Genomic DNA, 25,540 nt, shown 5'->3' on the forward strand with positions numbered 1-25,540 from the left:
AATCCATGCATGCTTTAAGTGCTGCATGTTTGCATCATTCACTTGAATAACAGAATATTTGAAATCTTGTACTGACTTCTTGACCAGGGTTATCTTGAACAAAAAACTGCAGATAATTGCAAGTTGCAGAAGATGTTAAAAACTGACACAAAATGGAGTCTTGAGCTACGCTCATGAAGCAGCGTTGGAATTTAATTGTTAAATGTGAGCTGAGGATTTGTGCACAGTTGGAACATAAACATGTAAGGACTTCTTGCTATTTAATATTAGCATTCAGCTATTCTACTGCAGCTTCTTAGCCTTGCATATAATTAGAGTTAATTCACAGTAACTGAGACATCTGTCCAGGGGGCAGCATAGCTTTAACAGGCTAGGGTTGGGGCATAGGTTAATAGTCGTTTCTTCCTGACAAGAAAAAAAAAAACACTTGCCTCCACTACCTTGAAATCACCATCCAGAATTAATTGACCTTAAAGTTCCTGCTGCAACCTACAGCTCATGACTGATGTTAATCCAACATGCTATTAGCCATTTATTACAGACTTAAGTAGGAGGGTGCTGAAATAGTTTTAGTACCTCAATGGGTAACTGTCAGGTCTGGGGGATCCTTCTTGCAGAAGTGACTCACAATACTGGAGGAGAGATTCAGTATTGTAAGAGTCCTCAAATATTTAAAGATCAGCCAGATGGACAATTACATTTTTATACACTCTGCATGTAAAATTACAAAGGTGATGGTACCAGGTTATCAGCTGACATCTGCAGTATAGCAAAAGCAAAGTATCTAACAAAGGAAACAAGCTGTACCTTTCCAGTGACTTAAACCAGACAAAAAGAGACTAGCATTCAGTTCCCCGCTTTCTTCTGGACTTGAAGGAAGTTTAACTATGCCTGGAAGCAGTGTAAGATAGTAAGAACTCTTGCAGGCTTTAATTCTTCACACGTCAACAAGGAATGACAATACCTGCATTTTCAATAATTGTTACACAACAGAACATGGCACTCAGTACAGTTTTGGTAGGCTTTGGTAGTTGCTGTGGCTTAGCTTTCGCTTGTTCTGTGTATTAAAATTCAGAAGCCAGACAATTTACTTGTTTCCAAAGAAGGGATGGTGGGAGGCTTTCCCTCTCCAAAGGCACTAAGACAATGTAATGCTGAAAAAAAGGGCAAACGCAATTCCTATAACTTCTTGCTAGAAGCAAAGATAATGGAGTAAGATAAAGGTTTTGTCAATACCCTAATTTAAGTAGATGTATTCTTAAGGTAAGAAATAGTCTCAGATTTATTACAGACTGGAGCAGGTATGCTAAGAAGTCAACATAAAAATTCAGCTATCCAGACTAAAAAAAATCTGCAGTCTGTTTCTCTGACAAAGGTAAAAACCAAAAGCTTGAGAGGTGTTGATTCTGCTAGGCAACATTACAACATCGGTCAGTATAAGGAGTCAAAAAACAGCTTACAGAAAATAAGACCTGTGCAAAGTTAAAGAAAGATCAACCTGTTCCAATGCTAATATTGCTTCAGCTGAACCAACTTCCCTGATCTTTAAATGCGTGAAGAAAACTTAGTCAAAGATTCTTTATTTTACAATCCAAATGCACATATATTTTTCTACCCTGGTTACTGGAATTTTTCAGAGAGATCCAGCAATAAAATGGACAGTCAAAGGCATTTTGCATGCTCAAGTAAATAAGGTTACTTGAAATGTAGGAACAAGTACAGTAGAAAGCACTAGGAGAGAGTGCCTTTTCTGGCACCCCTACGTGCCCTCATGGCAGATCTGTTCATATCCTCATGATTAGTCATGACAGGAAGGCTTCCTTCCTGTCACAACCCAAGCATCGCAGCATTGGTGGAACAATCTATTTTAAATCACGTAGTATCTTCTGCTTGGAAAGAAAGTTTGTATTATCAAATGTCCATATTTATACCCACTTATTTAATATCTACCAGCTGATGTTGACTGAACATTGGTGACAGCTCAGATAGTTAAAAAAAAAAAAAAAAAAAGCTTTTAGAATCTAATAGTCATACCTAGACAGCAAGCATCAGGGTGAACCATGCCAGTCAGCAGTTGTTTCAAGATGTTACCTTAAAGCCACCCACACAAAAATTTAGCTCATCTACGTAAAGACTGGTTTCCTACTGTCCCAATGAGCACAACTTCTAGCAGAAAGCGCTTTCCCAGGTGTTTTTTTTTCCCTTCAAAATGTTTATGAATAGCCATCAGCAACTGTCTGGATTTTCAGTCCTACTGTAACAGTTCTGTGCATTTCATCTTCCAAAAAAAGGCTATTAGTCAGAATCCACATCCTGGATCTCATCGTATCCAAATTCCTGTAGGACTTCCTGACGGTATTTGCTCCATGTTCTTCGTCTGTAACATTGGTCCTCATCACTGGAGCTGTCTTCAGACTCTAAAGAAAAGTGCATCAACACATTTATGTTATTTCTTGGTTTCAGTTCGACGATTAGGTTTATCAGGCTAATGGAACTTCTTGAGTAATACAGAAGTTGTTCAAACTTTGTATTAATGTGCATTAGGTGAGATTTGAAATCTACTTGTGTGTTGCAATGGGGAGTTAAGAAAGCAGAGACCATTCCACAAGCATGTGGAACCAAGTCATCTGCTCCTTCTCAAAATAAGCAATCCTTTGCAATTGCAGCAGCCTGAAGTGGACTTCTTAATTCTGACTGCAAAAACACCAAGATCCGTTGTAGTTCCAAGAAAGATAAATCTCTGTTTATAAAAAAAAGAGCCTGCAAAAACCTCTGATCTTAAATCCTGTGCAGCCAGAAAAGTAAAATTTGTATGTTTTAAAGCCAGGTACTATCTTACATGTTAGCTCTGCAAAACACAATGGAACAATTTAACTGTTCACCTCAGCTCCCCCTACAGTCTTCCTTCAGTATCCAAATAATATTTAAGACAGGCATACCTTTTTCTCCATCATCATCTTCCTCTGCTAAGAATTCATCTTCATCAGGATAATCATTACGCCAGTTATTTTCATCGTTTTCATCATCTTCATCTTCATATATTTCCCCTGGAACATGATCATCATCTACCTGCACATCACCACAGAACACAACATTCATTATTAATACAGCTACTTTGAAGTGAGCAGTTTTTCATCTACCTCTACAACAATTATAAAGAGCCAGGAGATACTTATCTATTGCAAGCAATTATTCAACAGTTGCACAAAGCACACTGTAGAAAAATGTGTTGCAGTGGCAATCTGCTTTAGGTGAAAAGTCAGTTAAGTCATGCATTTCAGTGTTCTGTTTCAGCATTTAAATGCTAAACTTAATGTCTAAGTTATTCCTACTCACTTCAACAGTTCTTTAATAGGTCAAGAAAAAGCAGCTGCAGGTTCCTGATATGCAAGTCTGATTACAGTATCCATGAATTGAAAAAATAAAGCTTATATTTAACTAATTAACTCCAGTCATTGAAGGACATTTCTTTATCACAAGAAAATAGCTTGTATTAAGATTATAAAGTCAGGTCCTCAAAAATTGAAAACGTCTTCCCTTGCTCCTTTTCCCAGCCAAATGTATCTCCAACTACACACCAATTACTGCCTCCTACTTACAAATGAGATGTGAATTACTTAAGTTTGTTTCCATGTCAAAATTTGTCACTTTGAATCCTGCTGAATTCTTCTTAGTACCCTTCAGTTTTCATTGTCATATTATAATTTGCTTGTCAACAGTAACGTGAATGAGCACAGAAGTGGCAATTACAGAAACCCTACCACAGAAGTCACTGAGCATAAGCGTAGCATCTCAAACTATCTTTGTTGACACAGCAACTTTTTGTCGTAGGACTCTTAAGTACATGTATTCACAGCCTTTCTACTTAAGAAGGGTCTGTTTTTCACACCCTTACCAGTTCATATTCTTCTTTATAAGGCTGTACAGAGAGGATATTATGGATCCAGACAGGAACTGATGTTTCCATGCAGTAGATGTCATAAACGTACTCATCTGCTTTCTCACGGTGTTCCACTTTTTTATCATCTTCAGAAACAGTTAAACGCTCACGGATCATCTCTACTGCATTGCAGAGAATCACATCTGGATCACCACTTTTCTGCTGGAAGAAAAGCAGATTTCCCCTGAAGCCAAACACAAAATCTTAATTATAGCCAAAATTACTATTATTATTTTTAAATATATTTTTTCTTTTGTGTGTGTGACAGTAGCCAACAGCTAGCTAAGGATGACATTCTGAAATCTTATACCAAAAAATTTTCCCATTGGAACACTGATATTTGGAACATTAGCAATTTAAAACAGAAGGACCCCGAAGAAATTTCCAATTACTGTAGTACTGTGCAGCTATGCCTCATTTCAGGTAACAGGAAAAATGGGGACAAGTTCATCAGAAACTACTGAAGTAACATGAATAATCCTGTACAACTGTTAATCCGCTTCTGAAGATGTATGGGTTGAAAAGACATGTTTTAAGATAGCCTGTGCTTTGTAGAGCATTACGCTTGCAACACTGCAGGAAAGGTGTGCATACAGCAGCACTGACACAATGCAAGTCCGTGGAAGAAATAATGAAGATGTGACAAATCAACAGGAAAAGACTGACAGGCCCTTCAGATAGGCCTTTTATTTCCTTTATTTATTCATGTCTTCTTCTTCCTAACAAATCATTTGCATTATCTTTGCTTTAGCGACCTGTGTTTGAAAGTCTACGCAGGCTAATTTTTGCTGCCATTTTTTCTCTGTTAGAGCTTTTTCAGAATATTTTTTGCCAAACCACAGTGGTATCCCCTGAACTAAAGTATTTCTGAGAAGGAGCTACAGACCGACCTTTCATTCACTTCCAAATACTTACAGAATCAAAGAGAAAGCTTTTCTTCTTCCTTTCAACACTTACTGCTAGCTCTAAAAGAGTAAGAGCAAAGCTCTGATGCTACTCAATTTTGTGTGTGGTTTTCTGAACAGCAGAGTGATAGATAACAGTTCAACTAACAAATCTCAAGTGTCTATTTGAACTACTTACTCTGGCTTTATAAAAAGCAAGAATTCATACAGAAGTTTGACAGCAAAGCTCTAAAATGATCTACAAGAAATGCTAAAGGATGATAACTGGTTCTGCACTGGGTCACCAGAATATTTTCTGCTTTAAAACAAAGCATTTGTGTTTTTCTCAGAGCTGTGATGGGCTGCGTAAGTCAAGCAACCATCCTTCACTTACATACAGTGAAACAACTACTAAAGAATGCACACACAGCCCTTTTATCTCCTTTTCTGTATAGTTACGAGTTTTTTAAATACAAAATCTTCTTAGTATTCTGTATGCAGGGAAACCTTACATAGAAGGCAGAGCTTCTGCATACTTGAAGCCATTGTAGATATTGAGCTAGATATTCCTCCAATCAAAGACATACTTAACTCATGATACTGATGAAAATGGGCTAAGAAGCCTGTCAAAGACCTGGAATGCTGCTAGAAACAACATATACTAAAACATATTATACTATTTGTTATTATATTATTTATATTATATTATTATTATTTGTTATTATATTATACTATTTGTATTTGTTGTTATACTATATAACAACATATACTAAAAAAAAAAAAAAAAAGTATATTGGAATTACAAGAAGGGGATACTAATCACAAGAAGGGGACACTCAAAGCTATTTTTTCCTTTGGTGAGTCTTGCCTACAAGTGACATTCCTAGGCATCTGGGTGGATGAGAAGACATTGAATTAGTGTTCTTTCTTTTCTAGCAAGTACAGAAGAATAAATAAAAAAAAACACTCATCAATCTACCTAACAGATGAATATGAGCATTAATGCATCTGAACAGGGTGCAGAAAAAACAGTATTACAAGTCTTTCCTGTAGAGGCCAACTCCATACGGCTTTTTCAACATTACTGCACTTCAGGGTCCTCACAGAAGTTGTTTCTTGTACAATGTATTAACTATTCCAACTTACAAATACCTAGTTAAAGCTCCTGTTAAACACTGGAATACTTACGATGCAAAAAAACTTCCACAGCTGTCAGTTTACCCACATGTACCAGTCAACAGTGACATAAAAGTACTCCAAGTACACTTAAGCTTATCTGCTGACCTGTGGGTTTGCTGCAGTTGCACTGGGGTCTTCTATCACCTCGTCTTCTTGTACAATATCAAACAGCTGGAATTTCCCACCACAGTCTGAACTCTCATCAACAGCACTCGTTTCCTTTTGCGAAGCATCTTCTGTTGCTTCAGAGCCTGATCTGTCACCGTCAGTCGACGCCTTGCCATCTGCAGCAGGTGCATTGGCTCCGCTAGCATTGGGTCGATGGCTGGCTATTACACGGTAACGATTTTCCTTCCTCTTCGCTTCCTTGGAAGAACGGAGCTCCTGAACGATCCGCTGAGTGCTTCCTAAGGAGGGCCGCAGACTTTGCGCTGCTCTGTCTCGAGCGATAACTTCTTGAACATACTTCTGAACCGGCTCGTTCTGGGTAGAGGAACAAGGAGGAGGAATAGAAACAATGACATGGTCAACACAGTAAGGCATACCCCTCATGCCCCTCACTGGAGGCGATCAGCGACTATTGCTGGCACATCCTAATTGAGAACTGCAGTGCTAGTGTTCGTAACAACATTCAAGTCACTCCTATTGCTTCAAGTAATGAAACTGCCATCCTGTTCTCCAGATACAGGAAGAAGGTACAAAATATTTGCAAACTGTAAGGCTGTTCTTATATTATTTAAAGATACATATACTTTATGGTATAGAAGAACTCTTCAAACAAAAACACCTGCCTCAAAAAGACTGACGGTCCTAACTTCAAACCACAACATCCTTTACACCCTCACCTGTGAAAAACAGCTCCAAGAAAAAAACAGCAAAAGGCCGTGGGTCGCTAATGTTGCGTGGCTGAGCCCCAGCACACCGAGCTGACAGACCCCTGCCCTGAGGCACGACCCCAGCCCTCCCACACCGAAAGCAGGCGCAGCTCCTCGCAGCAGCCGTCCCACTAAGGGAGCCCGCCAGAGTCCCTTGCATCAGCTGCGCCTCTACCTTAGAGGAGACGGTGGCCACCAGCTTGAAGAGGCTCTTCTCCACCTCTGGGGCCCCGCCGGGCTCGGTGCGGGGCCGCTTGCAGGCGAGCAGCAGCGCCCCGGCCGGCTCGGGACCGCCGCGCTTCCTCTGGACGCGCAGCACAGCGGCCGCCTCCATGGTGCTGCGCGGGGCAGGCCGGGAAGAGGGCGGCCGCTGCCCGCAGGCTCCATGGCGCCGCGCGGGGCACGGCGGGAAGGGGCGGCCTGAGGGGTAGTGGTGGCGGCTGCTCGGTGCTTTGAGGGGAGGCGAGCCCGAGGCTGGTTGGGGACGGGGAGAGGAGAGAAGAGGGTCATCATCTCCCCCCGCAGCTCCTTTCTGAGGTGGGGTAAATGCTGCCTTTTCGCCGGAGCGCTTTGCTGTCAGCTTGTAGGTCCGCCCTCAGGCTGTGGGTTTCCCCCGGCATGAGGCGCTTCGCCGCGTGGGGGAGGCGTTTTGCTTTTAAACAACGCCGTTTGGTTGTTAATTTTTCTGTGGTGAGTCTAAGTTTGAGCTTAAAAAACGTTTTTCCCCTTGGAAGGCAGCGATCAGCGTGCTGGCTGAGGCGGGTGTATGAGGGAAGGTGCGTGTTTGTGCCCAGAGCGAAAGTAATGTCTGTTTTCACTGGGTTTGTTTGTTTCTTTGTTCACAGACGCTATTTTAAGTGTTATATTGAAGCCAAATCAGCAAAATTGCATGATATATAAATAGAGATTGATCATGAAGACCTTTTGCGGAAGGGCTAACCCGACCACTGGTGCCATGGAGTGGTTAGAAGAGGATGAGAACTACGACTACCATCAGGAAATTGCAAGGTATGCTGGAAAATAACTGTACTATTCGCTTCTCTATCATTTTTTTGTTTTATCTTTGTGGAAATTCGAGGGACATGAGATGAGCACACTGCAGGACAGTCTAAATGTTATGGTTCCTAGGGTTTTATGGGGCAGAATTATAGATGTAGAATTTTGTAAAGTATTCTCCAAGTAGTTCCAATTTTTTAAAAACACTTTTTGAGGTTCTGATTTTAATACCAACACTCACCCAACTGTGGCAAAGTATGTTGGCTAAATTTCTTTAAAATACATAACACAGCAAATAATTGATGATCGTCTGTTCCAGGCTCAAGTGGTTATTAATTTAGCTTAAGAATGCATTGTGTCCTAAGTTATAACAAATGCTAGCTTTAGTGAGAGGATCTTGGTAACAAATGATAGACCATTATTAGATAGCCTTTCATTGCTTTGTATGGCTTTATATGAACTTACATATGTCCCGGCTGTTATTTCACAGCTGTTTGGTCTATGTATTGAATCCACTGCTGAAGAGCAGATACATGCCAGCAGTTAATTAGTTCTCTCATATGCTGATGACCAGACCAGTGAACTGACTTCATTCCTTAGATCTGAGAAACCACTTGAGTCCTCAAAGTGTGTGTCGTGGTTATCTGCATGCTCATGGGCCCTGAGACTCTGCATTTATAGGCGAAAACCAAGGAGGTTATATGAGCAGTTGTGTAGTGTTTTGCACTATGTAGTATTTTGATTGGAACTTTATTTATTGTAGATCACGCTACGCAGACATGCTTCACGATAAAGACAGAGTAAGTATAGAAGCAAGAAACTGTTGAATGGTGAGAAAATACTCATTTTTCTTTTCTTGAGAATCTGTCACTGCATGACTGTACAGGTTTCTTTGAAAGATGAAGTGTTCGGATTTGTACTCTTCAAGATATCAGACCTGCTGCTGGATCAGGAGGTGCCTTCTTATGTCTGACTCTAGTACGCTGCTGTTTACTGCAGAATGTGTTATTTACACTCAGTAGCTGCGTTTTGATGCTCTACATCTGACATAACCTTTTAAAAGACTTCTCATATGTCTGCATTATGATCCCTGAAGCAAACATGCTGGTGGGATTGGGCATTTAATAAGCCATGTATGGACAGCAAATTGTATATAAGAAATTAACAAACTCTGCTACAATTATATGTCAAAAATGTTAAATATAATTGTTCAGAAAGGGATCCAACAGAACATTGTTAGATTTATAATGTCCAAAGATAGCAGATGATTTGGGAAGGTTTAATAAATTGTTTGGAAAGGATTGTCCTATAATAGACTGGTATGAAGTAAAGGTATGTTTTAATATGAATATTTTAGCTGACAGGTGGCAGCATTTGGTTTCTTTCCTGTTACTAACACTGCTGTGTTTGTAACCCCTCTTATTGGCACGTAACCAAAAGCCGCTATTTAGACCTGTTGTTTCTCATGTACGAATGCCTTCCAGTAGATGTAGAGAGGAATCTAAATCCAAGATACTTCAGCTCTTGCCCTGGTGCAGGCCCTATATGAGTATTTTAGTGATTTTTCAGGGGAAAAAAAATCAAAAACAAAACAAAAACAGTAGCATCTTACCTGGGTATTATTATTATTGCCTTCCAAAAATGATGTATTGTATTTGTAAATTATGCATGCAATGTAAATAGCTGACTGATTGGTGATGAGGAGAATGGTATGATAAGATTGATTTGCTGTAAATGAACTGCTCCCTCCAAAAATGCTTGCCTCTGCTGACAATGGCTTTGGTATGATGGTATGACTGTATAGCATAAAGAATGTCTGTAGGCCTTTTTCTGATTGTGAACTCATATAGTCTAAGAAGTCAAAATTTCTGCACAAAAAAGTGTATGAAGCTGAGAGGTTGCTGACTCCCCCCCCCGTTTTTTTTTTTAAATTTATTTCCACAGAACATGAAATATTACCAAGGTATTCGTGCTGCAGTGAGCCGAGTAAAAGAAAGAGGTGAAAAAGCAATTGTTCTCGATATAGGGACTGGCACAGGACTCCTGTCTATGATGGCAGCTTCAGCAGGTGCAGATTTCTGCTATGCAATTGAGGTGAGCATTTGTTACCGATTACACGTACTTGCATCCGTGTTTATAACCTCTAACTACAGTTGTTGTGTCTTCATGATCAGTCATGGGTGCATTTGCTTTTTTGTACTTTGCTTTCTGAAGTGCAAATTTGATGCCTTTTTATGCATGTGAAAAAGAACATAGTTGAAAAGGCATAAAACATTTTTCATTTTTGGGACAGCTTTTGTAAACGTAGAGATCATCTAAGTCAAATTCTACAGTGTTCTGACTCTTCTACTTAAAAAACCTCAACGTTGATTAATGTTTTTGAAAATTTTGAGTATTCTCAAACCATATTGCTGATCTTCGTAAGTTTCAACTCTTGTAGGTGGCTTCTCAGGCCACTAAAATGTGGATGACATCTTAATAAAGAAACTGTCTCATAAACTGATTTTACCATCTCTGTGATTAGATAGAGCATCATAGTCCTTAACAGCCATTACTTATGTTAAGGATAACAATAGGAACATTTTGACCAGTTTAAGTTCTCTTTTTTTTAATGCATATGAAGAAACAGAGAACATTCGCTTGTCCCTAGGTCACAGTCTTGAGAGCTATTGGTGCATAAGTTCTAATAGCAATATATTATTCCAGCTTTGGAACTTGGGCTAGGTTCCAAGTAGGTCACAAATTTCTTATCCTAAGTAGTCAAATTGTGTGGCCGGGTAAAATATTTAAAATTTTTTAGTTTAAAAACAATCTGGTCATTAAGCCCTTCCAACACACTCTTCATCATTATGTTATTTGCAGGCTATCTGCTTTCTTTATTACTCTTCACTCTGAAGGAAAGAAAACTTCTCTTCAATGTTACGCTGTCAATAAGAGCACATTTTTGGAATATTCCAGTGACTATTTGAGTGCTGGTTGCTCTTTTTTTCTTTTATTTTTTTCTTTCATTATTATTACATCTTGAGACCAAGCCTTTTATAATGCATATGTATCTTTATTTTTAAAAATAATGAGTTTGTTTAATGTAAATGTTAAAAAAATCATAAGGTATATTTTTTTTTGGTTTTCAACAGATAAAGTGGTGTAGCTTTTGGAGACAGCTGATACTGGGTTGGTAACGGTGACACTAGAGGTCTATGAACTTTTGAAATGAGGCTTGCTGTCTTGTTTCATGGTAATGAACTTCAACCGCAGGAAAATACACAGTTGAATTTTTGCAGGGCTAAACATGCTGCATTTTGTATTGTATTTTTGAAAGCTAATGTTTGCTTACCAGTTTGTTATACTCTTGCTATTTACAGGTTTTCAAGCCCATGGCTAATGCAGCTGTGAAGATAGTGGAGAAAAATGGTTTTTGTGACAAGATCAAGGTAATCAACAAGCACTCCACTGAAGTCACAGTTGGGCCAGGTGAGAAATACAAGGCTAGGTTAAAAATCATTGCCAACTACCTCAAAACTGTGAAGGAATATGACTTTTTCTTATTTGCTGAATGTTTTTAATTTATAAGAAAGAAATTCTTTTTTAGCTAGAAAGTAATATTGGAAGGTTACTTTGAAAGGAAGTGTTTTTAGTAATATTTAAGTAGTCATTTGAATTTCTTATTAAACTTTTACAGGGAATTATTTTGCATTCTTCAGCAGGTTCTCTGGCAGGAATAAATTTTTGAATGACTTGTCTTTTCAGCATAACATCTTGGAATGCTTATATGGTCTTAGTATTACAATATTAAATTATGTCTTTTAGATGGAGATATGCAGTGTCGTGCGAATATCCTGGTAACAGAATTATTTGACACAGAGCTGATAGGAGAAGGTGCCTTACCAACATATGAGCATGCGCACAAATACCTTGTACGGGTAAGAAAATACAGTCTGTTATTTATTCCTAGGGAAACTCTTGTCTTTTTTGGAATAGGATGGAGGTTATATTTGATTTAGGCTTCTGTATAATTTGTAAATAATCCAGCAGCTGTGCTAATTTCTTATTCAGATAATAATTTACTACATTCATTCCTAGAATAAAGCTGTTGGGGTATGTATCATAAATTACCATCTGTGAAATTATGCTTAATTTTATGTTAAAACTAATAACTTGCTGCTTAGCAAATGTCTTTCAGAAAGGTATCCAGTTCTAATTTGGAGCTTTCCTTAGTAGTTGGTTCCAATGACAAATGGGTTCCAAGATGTTTTCAAAAACATTTTTTTTTCTCCTCCTAAATTTGATGGACTTCACGTCCTTGGCATTCATTTTCCTTGTAAGAGGAGGCACTTGCCGCTCAGCGTGTTTTTTGCCTGGGGAGATAGTTTAAACACTGTATTTAAATTAACAGCCAGTGGGTTTTTTTTGACATGTAATCCATGGGTATAATTTTATGGCTTTCTCCTTTACCCTTTTCAATTTTTCCCTTTAGTTAAAAGGTAGATGACACTTTTAGCTTTCTAGGCTTCATTTCACGTGTTTTACATATAAAAACAATATCACTCCATAACTTTGTACAGCTTCCCACCTTTAACTCTAAATTGTAATTAGTACATTTTACAAAAGCATTGATCTTGGAATTCAGTTAGCTCATAGTTCACATTGTGTTTTTTAGAACAACTGTTAACGTTTTCTGCCCTTTAATCAGGGTCAAAAAGTTGTCATTAAATAAATATTTGAGCCATTATTTTTCTGATTTACTCATTGCAAACACAAATTCTGTGTTAATGGTGATAGCTTAATAGTAATGTGCCTGGAGAAGCTCCAGACGGATTCCTCATCTCAGTATGGGAACTGCGATGCAAGTTTAACTCAGCAAATAAACTGTTCTGTTGTGTCATTAATATAACAAAGTGATCTGGCCTTCTGAAAGACACCTGACAGGATGGATAAGTATAACATTTCACAGAGAGGTAAAGAGAAAAGTCTCTGAAATAATTGGAGTTTTAAGATTTCAAAGTTCTCAGTCCAACTACGTGTTCTTTAAATTGTTTCATGTTTCAGCTGATTTAATTCTCGTGCGTGTTAAGAAGTCACTTTGTTGAATGCTTCTACCTTTTGTTCTGAACACTTAGGAAGGATGTGAGGCAGTGCCTCACAGGGCAACAGTGTATGTCCAGTTAGTGGAATCCAAAAGAATGTGGTCCTGGAACAAACTGTTTCCTGTTTGTGTCGAAGCAGAGGACGGTGAAAAAATTGTCGTTTGCCCTTCAGAAATGGAGAACTGTCCAGGTGTTCCTTCTGTTTGTGATATCCAGCTGAACCAGATGCCTTCAAATGACTTCACTGTCCTTAGTGATGTGGTGACAATGTTCAGGTAAGCTAGGCATTGTTTTGTTCAAAGCAAAATTTTCCTGTTGTGCTTTTGGTATAAATTGTGCATTCGGCTTAGGAAGCAGGTGAGAATTTCTGAAGAGTGCTGAGTATTTCTTTTTACAATTTTGATGCTTCTCTGCAGTGTGGATTTCAGTAAGCCTGTAAGCAGTGCTTCTACCTACTACAGAGTGCAGCTGGAGCCTGTAAAATCTGGCAAGGCACAAATCGTACTTTCTTGGTGGGATATTGACATGGACCCCTCCGGGACGATAAATTGCACAATGGCTCCATACTGGGTAAAATCCACTTCTGCTTTCCAGGTAATGCTGAGCCTTCAGATACTTTTCAGCAAATGACTTGCAGTAATTATTTTAAGTAAAGGTCATACTGGGTGATTTAAGCAGCTGTCTTGTAAACTGTATAGGAACTTTGCTGCTATTTTATGTATTGGAAGATGATAAACAAAATGTAGAAGTGCTAAGTTAATTATGCACCCATTTTAGGTTTGCTTTAATGTAGAACTTAAAAACTGAAGCTGTCTTCTAAATGTACGATTCTTGATTTCTTTCTGTTACTTTCAACAAAGACTTCCACATATTTTTCCTTAAATAGTCTCCATCCCTAGTCAAATTGTTATTCTGTGTTTTGCTTCCATGTAGTTATTGTATTAAATTTCCAAATACGTGTTAGCTTTATGGTAATATATTTATATTCACATAAAGAAGGATGGTGTGGATGAGTTGATACTGGATATTTAGAGGAATAGGAGATCACTATTAAATCAGACTCCCGTGTTTTTGTATTTACTTGTAGGATAAACTTGGTCAAACAGAAACTACAAAATGATTTCTTACACTTACTGTGTTTGAGGATAAAATTGAAAACTAGCAAGCTTCAGGGCATTAAAGGGCATTTAGCTTAAAACACTTGCAGTGCAGAAAACAGATTTTAGAAACACAAAATAGTTGTGATGTCATATCATAATGACACTGATTGAGCTCATTTGATACACAAAACTCCAGACACTGGTCACTGTTTCTAATATGAGTTTCTAACATAAGTGAACTATAGAGGCAAACCAGCATTAATAAATTAATTTTTTGATTTGTTTTTCATTTCATAAAACACAAGCTTAGTTACTCAGCAAGCCTGTGATCTCTGACTTATTCTGTTGTAAGAAATCTATATCAAGTACCTTCAATACCCAGTATTAGGCCTTAGTCAGTCTTGCTAACATAAACAAGGTTCTTTCAACTAGTCATATATCAGTGCTTTGAAGTCAAGCCCATTCTTACTAATTGATTTCCCGTTATTTGTTTATTTCTCATGTACTATTTATGAGTTAATCCCTAATGTTCTGTCTCTCAACTCCTTTTCAGTGGAGAGATCACTGGATGCAGTGTGTGTATTTTCTGCCAAGTGAGGAGCCAGTTCTCCAGGGTGAGAAGGTGTACCTGACTGCCTGTCGTGATGAGTACTCTGTGTGGTATAAGCTGCAGAAAGCCAGGTAACAATATGTGGGTTAAAAAAAGGGGTGCACCTTATTCCAAGCTGCACTATTTGCTCGTAGAGATGTGCTGTTTTGTGGAAGAGGAAGACAAAACCCAAGAGACTACAAAAATTACTAAAAATGTAAATGAACTAAAACTCGCTTAAATGAACAGGTGGAAAAAAAAAAGCGATTCATAGAAACACAATTGAGCTTTGGACTGCAGCCTTATTCCTGGTGGTGGTGTGTGTAGCAGGGAAATGAAAACTACCTGTGGTTGGTTCTTGGAACTCCTAAAACATAACTTAGCTGAGCTAGAATGTAGGTAAGACAGTGAAGTAATTGCCATTTTGTCTCTCTTCATTTCCTATATTCCCAGTCAGCATCGTCTTTTTAACTTGAGGAAAAGACATAAGGATTAAGCTCTCAAAAGAAGCTTAATCGTGTTGGTTGTGATGACCGTAGCAGCCAAGACTTTTTTTTTTTTAAATGTTCCAATTAGGAGTCCAAACAAGCAACTTTTTTTCTAAAAGTTCAAAGCCTAAAATACCTAACCACCAGAGACCAGTCCAGTGGGATTTTATTTTTTTTCTGTAAAGGCAAAAATTAGCCTTTTTGGCTCCTTTTATTTTGAAATGCAAAGTCTAAAAAAGTGTCGCTGGGGAGCTAGTAAATTTGAACAAGTACCAGTGGAGTCTATATGCATTAATGTGCATGCTAGTTAAAATGCATGAATTTACCTGTTTGGGAAAACAAATCTTTGATGCTGTAGTTAATCTTTCATTTAATTTCTGCTTCCCCCACACGTACTTCCAGAGGAGAAGACAATAAAGCAGATGTTTGTGTTGAGAGTCCAGTTTGTAGATGTCAGGCTCACCTTCTTTGGAATAGACCACGCTTTGGAGAATTAAATGATCAGAACAGAACACGCCAGTACATCAAGTCTTTGATGAATGTGAGTGCATGTTGCCTGTAGGTTTTCTGGCTTATGTGACAGATGTGTGTATTGTTTTATTTGAACTAATTATTTTTGGAATCTCTTTCTCCTTTGCTAAGGAGTTTACTCATAAGGTATGTTTTATTTACATCAGCAAATGTAAGTTGGATTTTGTCATGGTACATTTTTGGTGTTTTTTGTTTTAATAGCAAGCAGCCATTTTTTGGGTAGCAGCTCTGTGCACTTGTGAAAAGGAGTATTGGTGATAGGATAAAGACAGACTTCTTAGGATCACGTTGAAATCAAAACATACATTCTTCTAAACACCCAATATGTGTTTATGCAGACTTTTTCAGACCTAAAGCAAGGGATTATATGAGCATTTCTTAGAGTAATCTGTTCTGGGTGAAGTGGTTGTATTAATCATTGTATCTCTCAGTCCTTATTTGCTATGGAACTGTGTGAAGTGGGGAAAAATGCCTTCAAAATGTCTAGAACTTAAACTCTTTCATCTGGAATAGGAATAACAATGGCAATTTATTTTCCTGTAGGTTCTGAGAACAGATAGTGTTTGCCTTTGTATCAGTGATGGCAGTCTGCTGCCTGTGCTGGCTCACTATCTTGGAGCAAAGCAGGTATATTACTTCCTCCTGTTTATTTTTTTTTTCTGATCTTTTCATTTTAGCTTGTTATTTTGGGTTCTGTCGTACTCTGGCCCTTTATTGAATTATTTCCAGAGCCTCTTTAGTGCAAAGTGTGAAGGAGGCTCCAATTGTGATGAAATGCAGGTTAAATTTGTCTCTGTTCAAGCTGAAGTCTAGGGAGATAACAGTAACCAATTTTGATGTTTACCAGTGCATAGCCTTGAATGGAAGTGCTGTTTTTCATTTCTCGTTGATTGCTGTTTACCTTCTTATATCTTGGTGCTTTCGAAAATACTCTTTCTACCGACCAAAATGTCTGGCAGGTTTTTTTCTTTTCTCTTCACCATTCTATAATTACATTTATTATCTACTCTGAAGTGAAAGGGCTGTAACAGCAAGATAAGAAGCTTTAAGAATACTGAATCTGTGTAGATGTAAGACTGAGAGTTGCCTGGCTGGCTCCCTTACGTATATACCTTACGTGATGTGGGTTTGCACGGGGCCCTCAAACTGAAATCTGAAAAATCAGTTGGACTGAATATCCAGGAATATCTAATGTCTGATACAAAGTTTGAAGTAAAAATCTATTCTGCATTTGAAAGAGCAGATGAATGGATATATTCTGGATAACCTCTGAAATACTTAGCTTTGGGAAAGCTTCTCTCAGCGGAAAGGTACCAGTAGAACTGACACTGTAAAATACAGTGTGGGTAAAGGAGCTTTAAAAGATTAAATAGAATAAAGGATAGAGGTACTAGCTTCAAAAGGCTGGTATGCTGCAGTGCACATCAGAGCTCTCTCCAGCTAGCGTGATCAGATCGTGTTAAACCACGATTACAAGCGGTAAGAACCTGATGGGGGTTGATTTGTTACACTGGTGATGGGGTCAGTTGTAAGTGACCTGTTTTCTTTCTCTGCTGAGCTGAAGTCAGGGTGATGCACTCCTTATTCACATACGTCCAGAAGGAAAACAGTTCTTCCTAAAACTCCCATCAGGATGAACCTAAACCCCCAAACTGTTGTCAGAGTGAGAATTTGAACATCTAGCTGACTGCAGCCTGGGTTTGAGGATTTTGCTGTAAGAGTTTCCTTTTTAGCAATATCCTTGTATTTATTCAGGGGTAATACATGCCTAGAGCAAACGATGTTATGTGCATCTTAAAAATGGAAAATAAATAGTTAAGGTCTATTGTGTGTGTTTTTTTTCTTGTGCAGCTGTGAAAACACATTATTTAGCCTGTAGCTATTGAGCGTTTTTTGTTACTGTTTAAGAAGCATGTGACAATGGGCTGTAGAATGGCTGCATAGTTCATTAGGGAATCAAAATATTTCCCTTGCTGTTTACTATGTAATCTTTTAACTGTTATGTATTTTCTTTAGGTATTTACATTAGAAAACTCTGCAGTGTCCCATTCTGTCATGGAGAAAGTGAGTTTCAATTTTGTCTTGAAGTGGTAAATGAACTCTTGGCATTTCTAATGCCAATGCTGATGATTTGGATTGTCCTTACGTAATTGCTTGGGAGTTAAATAAGATAAGTGAATGCATTTGATCATACAGTTTGACACAACAGAGGGAGGCAGAAAGATACTGGGGGGAGGTGTTCGTGTTTTTTAATAAGTTGTACAGAGCTGTGTGCTAATACTTGGAGGAATATATCCCATCTGAGAGATGTCCGATCTCACAGCTGTAACAAGCTGAATAGGTCACTGGGTACGTTGACCTGAGCAGAGGGAGTTAAAGCTGCAAGTGCTTGATCTCTCCTTGCAGATACCTGCCTGAGCTTCTGCTCTGCTGCTGTCATTGCATTGCTGATAAAAACCAAGCTGTTTGTTTCTGAAGTTTAGTGGAATGTGGGAGCATCACGTAGTTTGTACCAGTCTAATCTGGAAGGTGGCAACTAGCAGTTCTTTCTTCCAGCTGAGACAAGAATGGGAATGCTTCTTTTCTGTACCGCTTTTAAGAGAAAGTAGACAGTGAGTCCAAACTGCAGGTGATTTTTCAGCTGCTCCTTTAGGTAGAGTACAGGAGGACCCTCCGGCAAAGTGCAGACTATTCAGAAGAGGCAGCTAATATCTAAGAAGTGATTAAAAGCAGTTTCTTGAAGTCCCTGCTCATCTGTGTCTGTTTCAGATGGCACTATATAGTCTTAAAGACTATAAAAACATAGGCAATTCAGGATGCAAACCTGGTTTCAATCACAAGCCAATTATTCAGTGTATTCATAGTTCCAGTAATATTTCTCTTTCTTGACTGTCCTTCCCATATGCTTCAGAATGCAGATGAATGAAGGTGAGGCAAATGTTGTGACATCTGCCTTTTATGTACTTAATTGAAGGAATAGGAGGGTCACGTACTTTAGCTCACTAGGTGTGACATTTTGGCACTAACGGTGTGCACCCTTCAGGAACAGGCTTGTATCATCCTCAGAGCTGAGTTTAGGAAGGCATTTTCTTAAAATTTCTTGTAGGTATTTCTTTCTTTCTTGTTTATTTTTTTCTTTGTTAAATTATTATTTTGATGTAGGTTTGAATTTCAAATGTAGATTTTCATAAAGACAGAATGTTACTTTTATTTTAGTTTTTTAAGGCAAATCATCTTGAAGATAAAATCAAAATACTAGAAGCACGTCCTGAGTCACTGACATCATCTCATTTGGAAGATAAAAAGGTATGTAATAGTTGTCCTGTACTGAATTTCAGTGGCCTGGCAGGGAGGGGAGAGTGAAAATGACTTTTGTTTTCCTTGTGTGCTACTGTAACCACAATGAACCACAGTTCATACAAAGTGTAGTGAGCAGACAGTTGAGACTTTGTCTTACTGAAACTAAATGAAGCTTAATCTAAAGGCTTTGGGTTGGTTTTCTTTTTCATTTTTTTGCTTTGTTTTTGGAAGGATATGACTTTCCTTTCTTGCATGATCTACACCAGTTTTAACAGCAGTTGAACCAGTTTAACTGTGTATGTGTTGCTAGTCTGTAGCTCTTCTTCCTGAAGCCAATCAGTAGATCATAGTCTATCAGGAAGTACCAGCATCCTTAAATTAAAATTTTCAAAGCTCTGTGACTCTTCTTCCAAAGCTTTCCAACTGAAAACTGCAACATTTTTTTATTGGACTTTGTTGCATGGAATTTCATGTTAGAATTCACTGACTAGAACCCTAAAAAGATTTATGTTATGCAGTGTATGCAGTAATTAAATCTGTATGGAGAAGTTTTTATCTAGATGTCTATGCTTGCTGTATTGCATTGTCATCTACTGAAGTTATAAACAGCCTGTGTTATTGTTGGAGCTGTTGTTCTTTATGATAATGCTTTTTATCTCTTCCTTTGTTTGCCAAGATTTCCGTTCTTGTTGGAGAGCCGTTTTTCACTACAAGTTTGTTGCCGTGGCATAACCTGTATTTCTGGTATGCTAGGACAGCTGTGTGCAAGCATCTTGCCAGCAATGTCACTGTCCTGCCTCAGTCTGCTTCTTTGCACATGATGATTGTGGAGTTTCAGGTGAGGTTGTTTAGAACCACTTGATATTAATATGAATTCACTTAAAACTGAGTACTCTTTCAGGAGTTTTTAATGCCAAGTTTATCTTGTCTTCATACTGTTCACTTTGATATGCGTTGCACTTAACACCTGAGGAAAGAATATGGAACATCTTGAAAATGAGTTTTACCATATCTACAATCCCTTATCAGAAAATTACCTTGAAATTTTTTGCCATTTTCATTGAAAAGACTGAATGTTTTAAAGTAGTTCCTTAGGTTATCACTGAAGCATGTCAGAACTGGGGTTATTTATAAAATGTTACATTCTGTAAAATAACAGTTTTTAAAATGATTTTTTTTAGTGTAAGACTGTAAGCAGGATTCATAATTGCATGTTCATTTTCTTTGAACAACTAGAGACTGCACACAGTTCTAAACTTGGGCATAATAGGGGTCATACTACTTTGAAAAGTAATCTTTCGGAAATTTTACAAAGGTACACTTTTTTTTTTTTAAGGACCCTAAGATGGTCAGTAAAGGTTATTAAGAGTTTGCCTACAATGACAATGGAAATTACAAAAGTACTTAATATGCGAAGTTTCTGTCCAGTAGCATAAGTGAAGGAACTCTTTAGTCTGAAACTTACTAAAATATATCTATGAAACAAAAAATGAGTGTAATCTAACATATATTCACATAAGCATAATCTTCAGTTTATCTTTTCAAGATGCCAGCTCTTTTCTCACTCTTTTCTTCCTTCTAACTCACCAAGTGTGTAGTTTTGTGTCTAAGCCTCCTTTCCCTTAGTAGTTTCCTTATTCTAATACTCTTTAGCCTTGTTACCTCACTTCCACCTTTAATTTGTGCATCTGAAAACATGTATGTTCTTTTTCCCTGGGGGACTAATCACCCACACTGCATATTTTTCGGTTTTCTGCTTTCACAGTTTTCTGCAAAAATGTAGAGAATATGAAATATATTCTAAGAAAATAATGTAAATCTGAATCAGCATGTAATAGGAAGCAGAGGTTTAAGGACAAATCAATCAATGTTTTTAAGTAGGTGTATGCAGTTTACTAACAGTTTAGTTCACAGCTAAAGCTATTTCCATTAACAGAGCCAAAGAATATCCTATATTCCTTTTTAGGACTTATGGAGAATCCGGAGTCCTTGTGGCATCTGTGAAGGTTTTGATGTCCGGACTATGGATGATATGATTAAAGTAAGAAGACTGAAAATAATTTCAGCACAAGTCTTAGCAAAAGAGAACAAAACTAACCTTGGCTTAAGAAAAAATGTATCTAGTGACTGTTTAAAACTGTTAATGTTAGACAGAACACCATTGTTTCAGTTTCTCATAAATATTGTGGCTCTTTAGTTCTTGCAAAAGGGGTTGTGGGGTTGTGCATGTCTTGTCATTTGTCAAGCTGTTCAGTTTTCAAACCACTTGCAATGCTTTTGAAATGCTTCCATTATCCAAAAAGAAAAATCCTGTTCTCTATTCTGTGCTTGAAATAAAATCAGGTCGGAGTTGTTTATAAATGAATCCTGCAGCACTTACTTGCCCTTGCAGGTACTTTTGAGAGAAAAGGGCTCTTTGGCTTCCAAGAAACAGATATGATGGGTGAGATTTTTATCTCCATATTTGAGGTGGCCATTTAGATTGCCTTTCTAGTCTTTGTGGAGGAGTACAGGTAGTTCTAGAGTAGAGTTCATCTCAAGGGAGAAGAGAAGCTTAAATGCATTGTATCTTGAAAGTGCACATTTTTGTCTGACTACTGAGGACTGTAGTCCTAGCAATTAATTCATACATGTAGTATATTTTTTTCCTTGTGCTTAAGAAGTACAGTCCTGTCCTCTTGGAACTTTATTGTTTAAATATTCTGGGTTCAGGATACAAAGTTAACTTGAAAACAAGGACTATTTGCCTTAGAGTTGTTTTTAGATAGTTTTTTTACTTTTTTTCTTCAGAGTTCTCTGGATTTTAGGGAATCCAAGGAAGCAGAACCTCACCCTTTGTGGGAATATCCTTGCAAGTCACTTTCTGACCCCCTGGAAGTTTTGATATTTGACTTCAGAGAGACTGTACCACAACACTGTCTCAGCACAGAGGGTTCTGTAAATCTTTTACGGTGAGTTTTCTCATTGCAATAAATGTTCTCTTTTTTTTTTTTTTTTTTTTTTTTACCTCATCTTTAAACTGTGTGTGTTATGGTTAGCTAGTGGGATTGTACTTTACAGTTTTTAAAAATGTAACCTAAAGTTGTGGAATTCACTCTGACGTGAATTTCCTGTGGTTACTCACAATGGGCTATAACAGTAAGGGGTAATTTCTCAGATAATATACCCTTATTTCATAAATAACATTTTGTCAGCTTTTACCATGATTTAAAACATAAACAGGTTAATTTATAGTTTATAGAAAACAAACTATTGTCTGGAAGTTTTTAATTATGGAATTTGTTCTTGTTGCTGAGTTCTTGCAGACAAAGCTTCTATTTATCTTTCCATATTACTCTGTTTAACAGCTTTGAAGTGTCCATTATCTTTCCCTTTAACTATAATTCTAACAATCTTGATATTTTTCACATCATCTGAGATACTTTTAACTATAATCTAACTACAGTTTGTAGTTATTTCTGTTCAAGAATGAAATGCAGTTAAGAATTAAAAAACAGGAAGAAGGTACTTTTGTCTATCTAGTTTACATAACTTAAACATTGTTGCAGTTGTATGTTTCTCTTTGTGAAACCAAATGAATGATTTCACAAAATCCAGAACCATCTGCATATAGGATCTCTGTGCCTTTGCACTAGTTGTATTTAAGAGGGAACATGCTAGCATGACCTCTGTGCCTTGTGGAGCAGAGACTTGAAGTGAGATGGGATGTGTGGTTTTCCCCAAAATGCAGAAACAATATAAACTGGGGTCTCTGAAGGATGTGCTCCCCAAATACACTGTATACTATATGCTGTGCAATCTTGACTGCTTGTTAAATGGCTGTTTCTTAACAGATTAGTTATGACTTATGTTCCTCTTCATTTTATTTTTTTAGATTTCATATTTGCAAGTATTTAAAAAGTTGCTACCTATTTACCAAATGTACCTATTATCTATTTTATTTATTCTGCTCTTCAACTTTTATTCAAAGAAACAAGTTATTCATGCTTTTACAGCTCTCACCCAAGCTACATAAGGAATAGGTTCAGAGTTTAGGATGTAGTATTACATAAAGATAATGTTATGATGATGGGTTTTGATCCCCTACCTCTCTTCAGGAAGGGAAAAAGCCATGGAGCAGTTTTGTGGATGGAGTATCATCTTACTGCTGATATCTCAGTTAGTACAGGACTGATGCAGATTTCAAACGAAAAGGTACTTCTTCAAGCTAATTTTATTATCTCTCAAAGTCTGTAGGATTACAGTGCTGAAAAATGGGTCTCTGCTGGCTATGCTTGGTTTATATAGTGCTCTTTGTTGAGCTCTTTGAATATTATGTAGACAAAACTAGTAGAGCTATCTGTTTATACTTTTGGGGGGAGCGGGAGATGAGCCTTAAAATAAGAGAGTGAGCTGTAGTTTGGAACCACATGCAGAACTCAGATACGATGATAGTAGCATTTATACAAGTTATATACAACTCCTTTTATACAACTTCCCTTTCTCAGTTTAACAAAAGCAAAAAACTGGAGGGGAAAAGGAGTATTTTTGGTACTCTATGTAAATATTCTTTGACCAAGTCTGTTCTCTACAACTTCAGTACACAATGTAGCATTTTAGATTGCAAGTTATGCATTCCTGTAATGAATGGTTGGCAATGAAAGTGATAACTCTTATCTGATCTTTCTATACTGAACTGAGAACAAGAACTCTTGTGCTCTCGTTGCATTATAATAATAATAATATCCAGTAATAGTCCAGTAAGAATATCCTAGAGTTGTGACTACTTTCACTTTTAACTCTTTTCTGTAGGGAAACTGTGAATGGAATCCCCACTGCAAGCAAGCTGTCTATTTCTTCAGTTCTGTTATTGAATCAGAAACTCTGGCAGACCTTCCTAGTGCTGTCACATATGCTATAAATTTTGACACAAAGACAGGAGATATTGCAATGGATTTTAAACTATTATAAAATACTTCCCTTTTATTTCTAAATTATAATAAACTGATACAGTATACTTTGTATGGCAGAGGGTTTTTGTTTGTTTGTTTGTTTTTTATTGTGTTCAGAAAGCAAACAAACCATTCTGAAAAATATTTTTAAAACTTTCTTGTTTTCAAAATGTATAGCCGGAGAGGTAGAGAGAAGTGTTTTAAGGACCTGTATTCCCAACAGGATTTATATTATATATGTACGCCTACTTACTGCCATCTGTTTCATTGTGAAACTACATGGTATTTGGGGGTTTTGAATGTTATGGGGATAAAAAACAGTTGATGTACTGGCTATTACATGGCATATCAGTGGATGAAGACACTAACCCTTACACTGACATTAGATAGAAATTAGTTAAACACACCTGTTTTTAGGTTTGCTTTTGCCGCTGTAAAATGGAAACTAATCGTGAGAATGCACAAAAAGAAACCCCAAGTCAAGCTACATATGTGTAGCAGTACGTGTTAGTACACATATTAAGGAAAAGCAATGTACATTTTGGTTAGTATTAGATTGAAATGTTTAGTAAATTAAAGTATGTTGGACTGACATTCTGCTGGAGTCTGATACGCTGCATTTCTGAAGAGACAGTGGCCCAAGTCTGGAAAGATATACCTGGAGATTAGAATATGTACATATTCATGTTAATTGGAAATGACAAACTGATAATTGTCTGACCAGAAACAAAAGTAAGAGCCATAGTCTCAAAACTTGCATATTTCTAGGATATATGTAATGTGTGTATATGATCAAAGTTTTGGCTTACACTCATTCCCTCAGTGGTCTGAATGGTATCTGCAAGTTCAGGTAAGTTGTACGTTGTTCTGCAATAGATGTTGTCCACAGCTGAGGTTTTCTTAGTTCCATTCTAAATCATATTGGCAGAGGTTGCAGTGTGTTACCACATGTGTGCAATTAATTTTGATTTAGATGGACAATCAATTGCTGTATCTGTTTTGTATGTGTGATCTATTAAGTGAAGTAGAAAATCAATGTACTCTCTGTCCTAAATTATGTCAGCCAGCTGCAGGGATAACTGCTTGCTAGAGCTACTCCCGTTTCCTCTGAGCAGCAACTTCTGTCAAGTGATAGGAATGGTGGAAAGCAGCCATGAGGGAGCAGGAGCCTACTCTAGTTTGCCTCGTCACCAAGAAATGTAATTCTGGTGAGTAGGAATTTTAATTCTTAAGAGTGTGATCATATTTATAGACCTGAAAGCCATCTAAAATATTGCTAAATTTTTCAAACTGTTTTCCTGACAGAGATCTTAGACCCAGTAGTTATTACCATATTTTCAAAAATACTGCATTTTTATATTAAGATCATATTTATATATAACATCAATAAAAGACAGTTGTGCAAATCAGAATGTATTGTGTACCTTCTAGTCTCCTGGGGGAGAATGCAGCAGAGAACAGGTAGATACTGCCTGCTGTGGCCTGACACGGAAAGCTCGAACTGCTGTTCTGCAGTACAAAAAGCTTCTGAAGGTGCTTTACACTTACTTCTCAAACGATGCAGGTTCTAACAGAAGCTTACAGTGTTCTGAAGAGAACACAGAATGAAAGTACAGCAATATATTAGAATTTATATGTTTAAA

At 37.5% G+C, this 25,540-nt stretch overlaps 2 protein-coding genes across 5 annotated transcripts; one reads left to right on the plus strand and one right to left on the minus strand.

Annotated features, from left to right (window-relative positions):
• Window positions 1–166: 166 nt before the first annotated feature.
• SLC7A6OS (solute carrier family 7 member 6 opposite strand) lies at window positions 167–7,289 on the minus strand. 2 transcript variants are annotated; one of them, XM_035543449.2, is made up of 5 exons: window positions 7,054–7,289; window positions 6,109–6,486; window positions 3,896–4,099; window positions 2,940–3,069; window positions 167–2,417 (listed from the first exon to the last, which is right to left on the minus strand). In XM_035543449.2, exons 1-5 carry the CDS (start codon window positions 7,210–7,212, stop codon window positions 2,296–2,298), a joined length of 993 nt encoding a protein of 330 aa, XP_035399342.1. In that variant the 5' UTR covers window positions 7,213–7,289; the 3' UTR covers window positions 167–2,295. The 2 variants fall into 2 exon arrangements, with proteins under 2 accessions (XP_035399342.1, XP_035399341.1); XM_035543448.2 differs by having other exon boundaries at window positions 3,896–4,102; window positions 7,054–7,226.
• Window positions 7,281–23,969, plus strand: PRMT7 (protein arginine methyltransferase 7). 3 transcript variants are annotated; one of them, XM_035543436.2, is made up of 18 exons: window positions 7,281–7,415; window positions 7,724–7,886; window positions 8,638–8,674; window positions 9,819–9,968; window positions 11,237–11,345; window positions 11,682–11,794; window positions 12,992–13,233; window positions 13,375–13,552; window positions 14,612–14,739; window positions 15,538–15,676; window positions 16,210–16,293; window positions 17,683–17,730; window positions 18,883–18,972; window positions 19,643–19,804; window positions 20,933–21,007; window positions 21,757–21,917; window positions 23,064–23,160; window positions 23,758–23,969. In XM_035543436.2, the coding sequence occupies exons 2-18, from the start codon at window positions 7,792–7,794 to the stop codon at window positions 23,914–23,916; spliced, it is 2,067 nt and encodes a 688-aa protein (XP_035399329.1). In that variant the 5' UTR covers window positions 7,281–7,415; window positions 7,724–7,791; the 3' UTR covers window positions 23,917–23,969. The 3 variants fall into 3 exon arrangements, with proteins under 3 accessions (XP_035399329.1, XP_035399331.1, XP_035399330.1); XM_035543438.2 differs by having other exon boundaries at window positions 7,290–7,415; window positions 13,420–13,552; XM_035543437.2 differs by lacking the exon at window positions 7,281–7,415 and adding an exon at window positions 7,456–7,568.
• Window positions 23,970–25,540: the final 1,571 nt, after the last annotated feature.

This window comes from Cygnus atratus, chromosome 12 (assembly GCF_013377495.2).
Source record: "Cygnus atratus isolate AKBS03 ecotype Queensland, Australia chromosome 12, CAtr_DNAZoo_HiC_assembly, whole genome shotgun sequence".
Taxonomy (NCBI): domain Eukaryota; kingdom Metazoa; phylum Chordata; class Aves; order Anseriformes; family Anatidae; genus Cygnus; species Cygnus atratus.

Excerpts from the sequence above, each read along its gene's own strand:
- SLC7A6OS (XM_035543448.2), bottom strand. The coding sequence starts at position 7,212 with ATGGAGGCGGCCGCTGTGCTGCGCGTCCAGAGGAAGCGCGGCGGTCCC. Across the intron at positions 4,103-6,108 it reads CAACTGCAGCAAACCCACAG|CAGAAAAGTGGTGATCCAGA; the intron begins GTCAGCAGATAA and ends CTTTTCTTCCAG. Across the intron at positions 2,418-2,939 it reads AGATGATGATGGAGAAAAAG|AGTCTGAAGACAGCTCCAGT; the intron begins GTATGCCTGTCT and ends ACTTTTCTTTAG.
- PRMT7 (XM_035543436.2), top strand. The coding sequence starts at position 7,792 with ATGAAGACCTTTTGCGGAAGGGCTAACCCGACCACTGGTGCCATGGAG. Across the intron at positions 8,675-9,818 it reads TGCTTCACGATAAAGACAGA|AACATGAAATATTACCAAGG; the intron begins GTAAGTATAGAA and ends TTATTTCCACAG. Across the intron at positions 14,740-15,537 it reads TATAAGCTGCAGAAAGCCAG|AGGAGAAGACAATAAAGCAG; the intron begins GTAACAATATGT and ends ACGTACTTCCAG.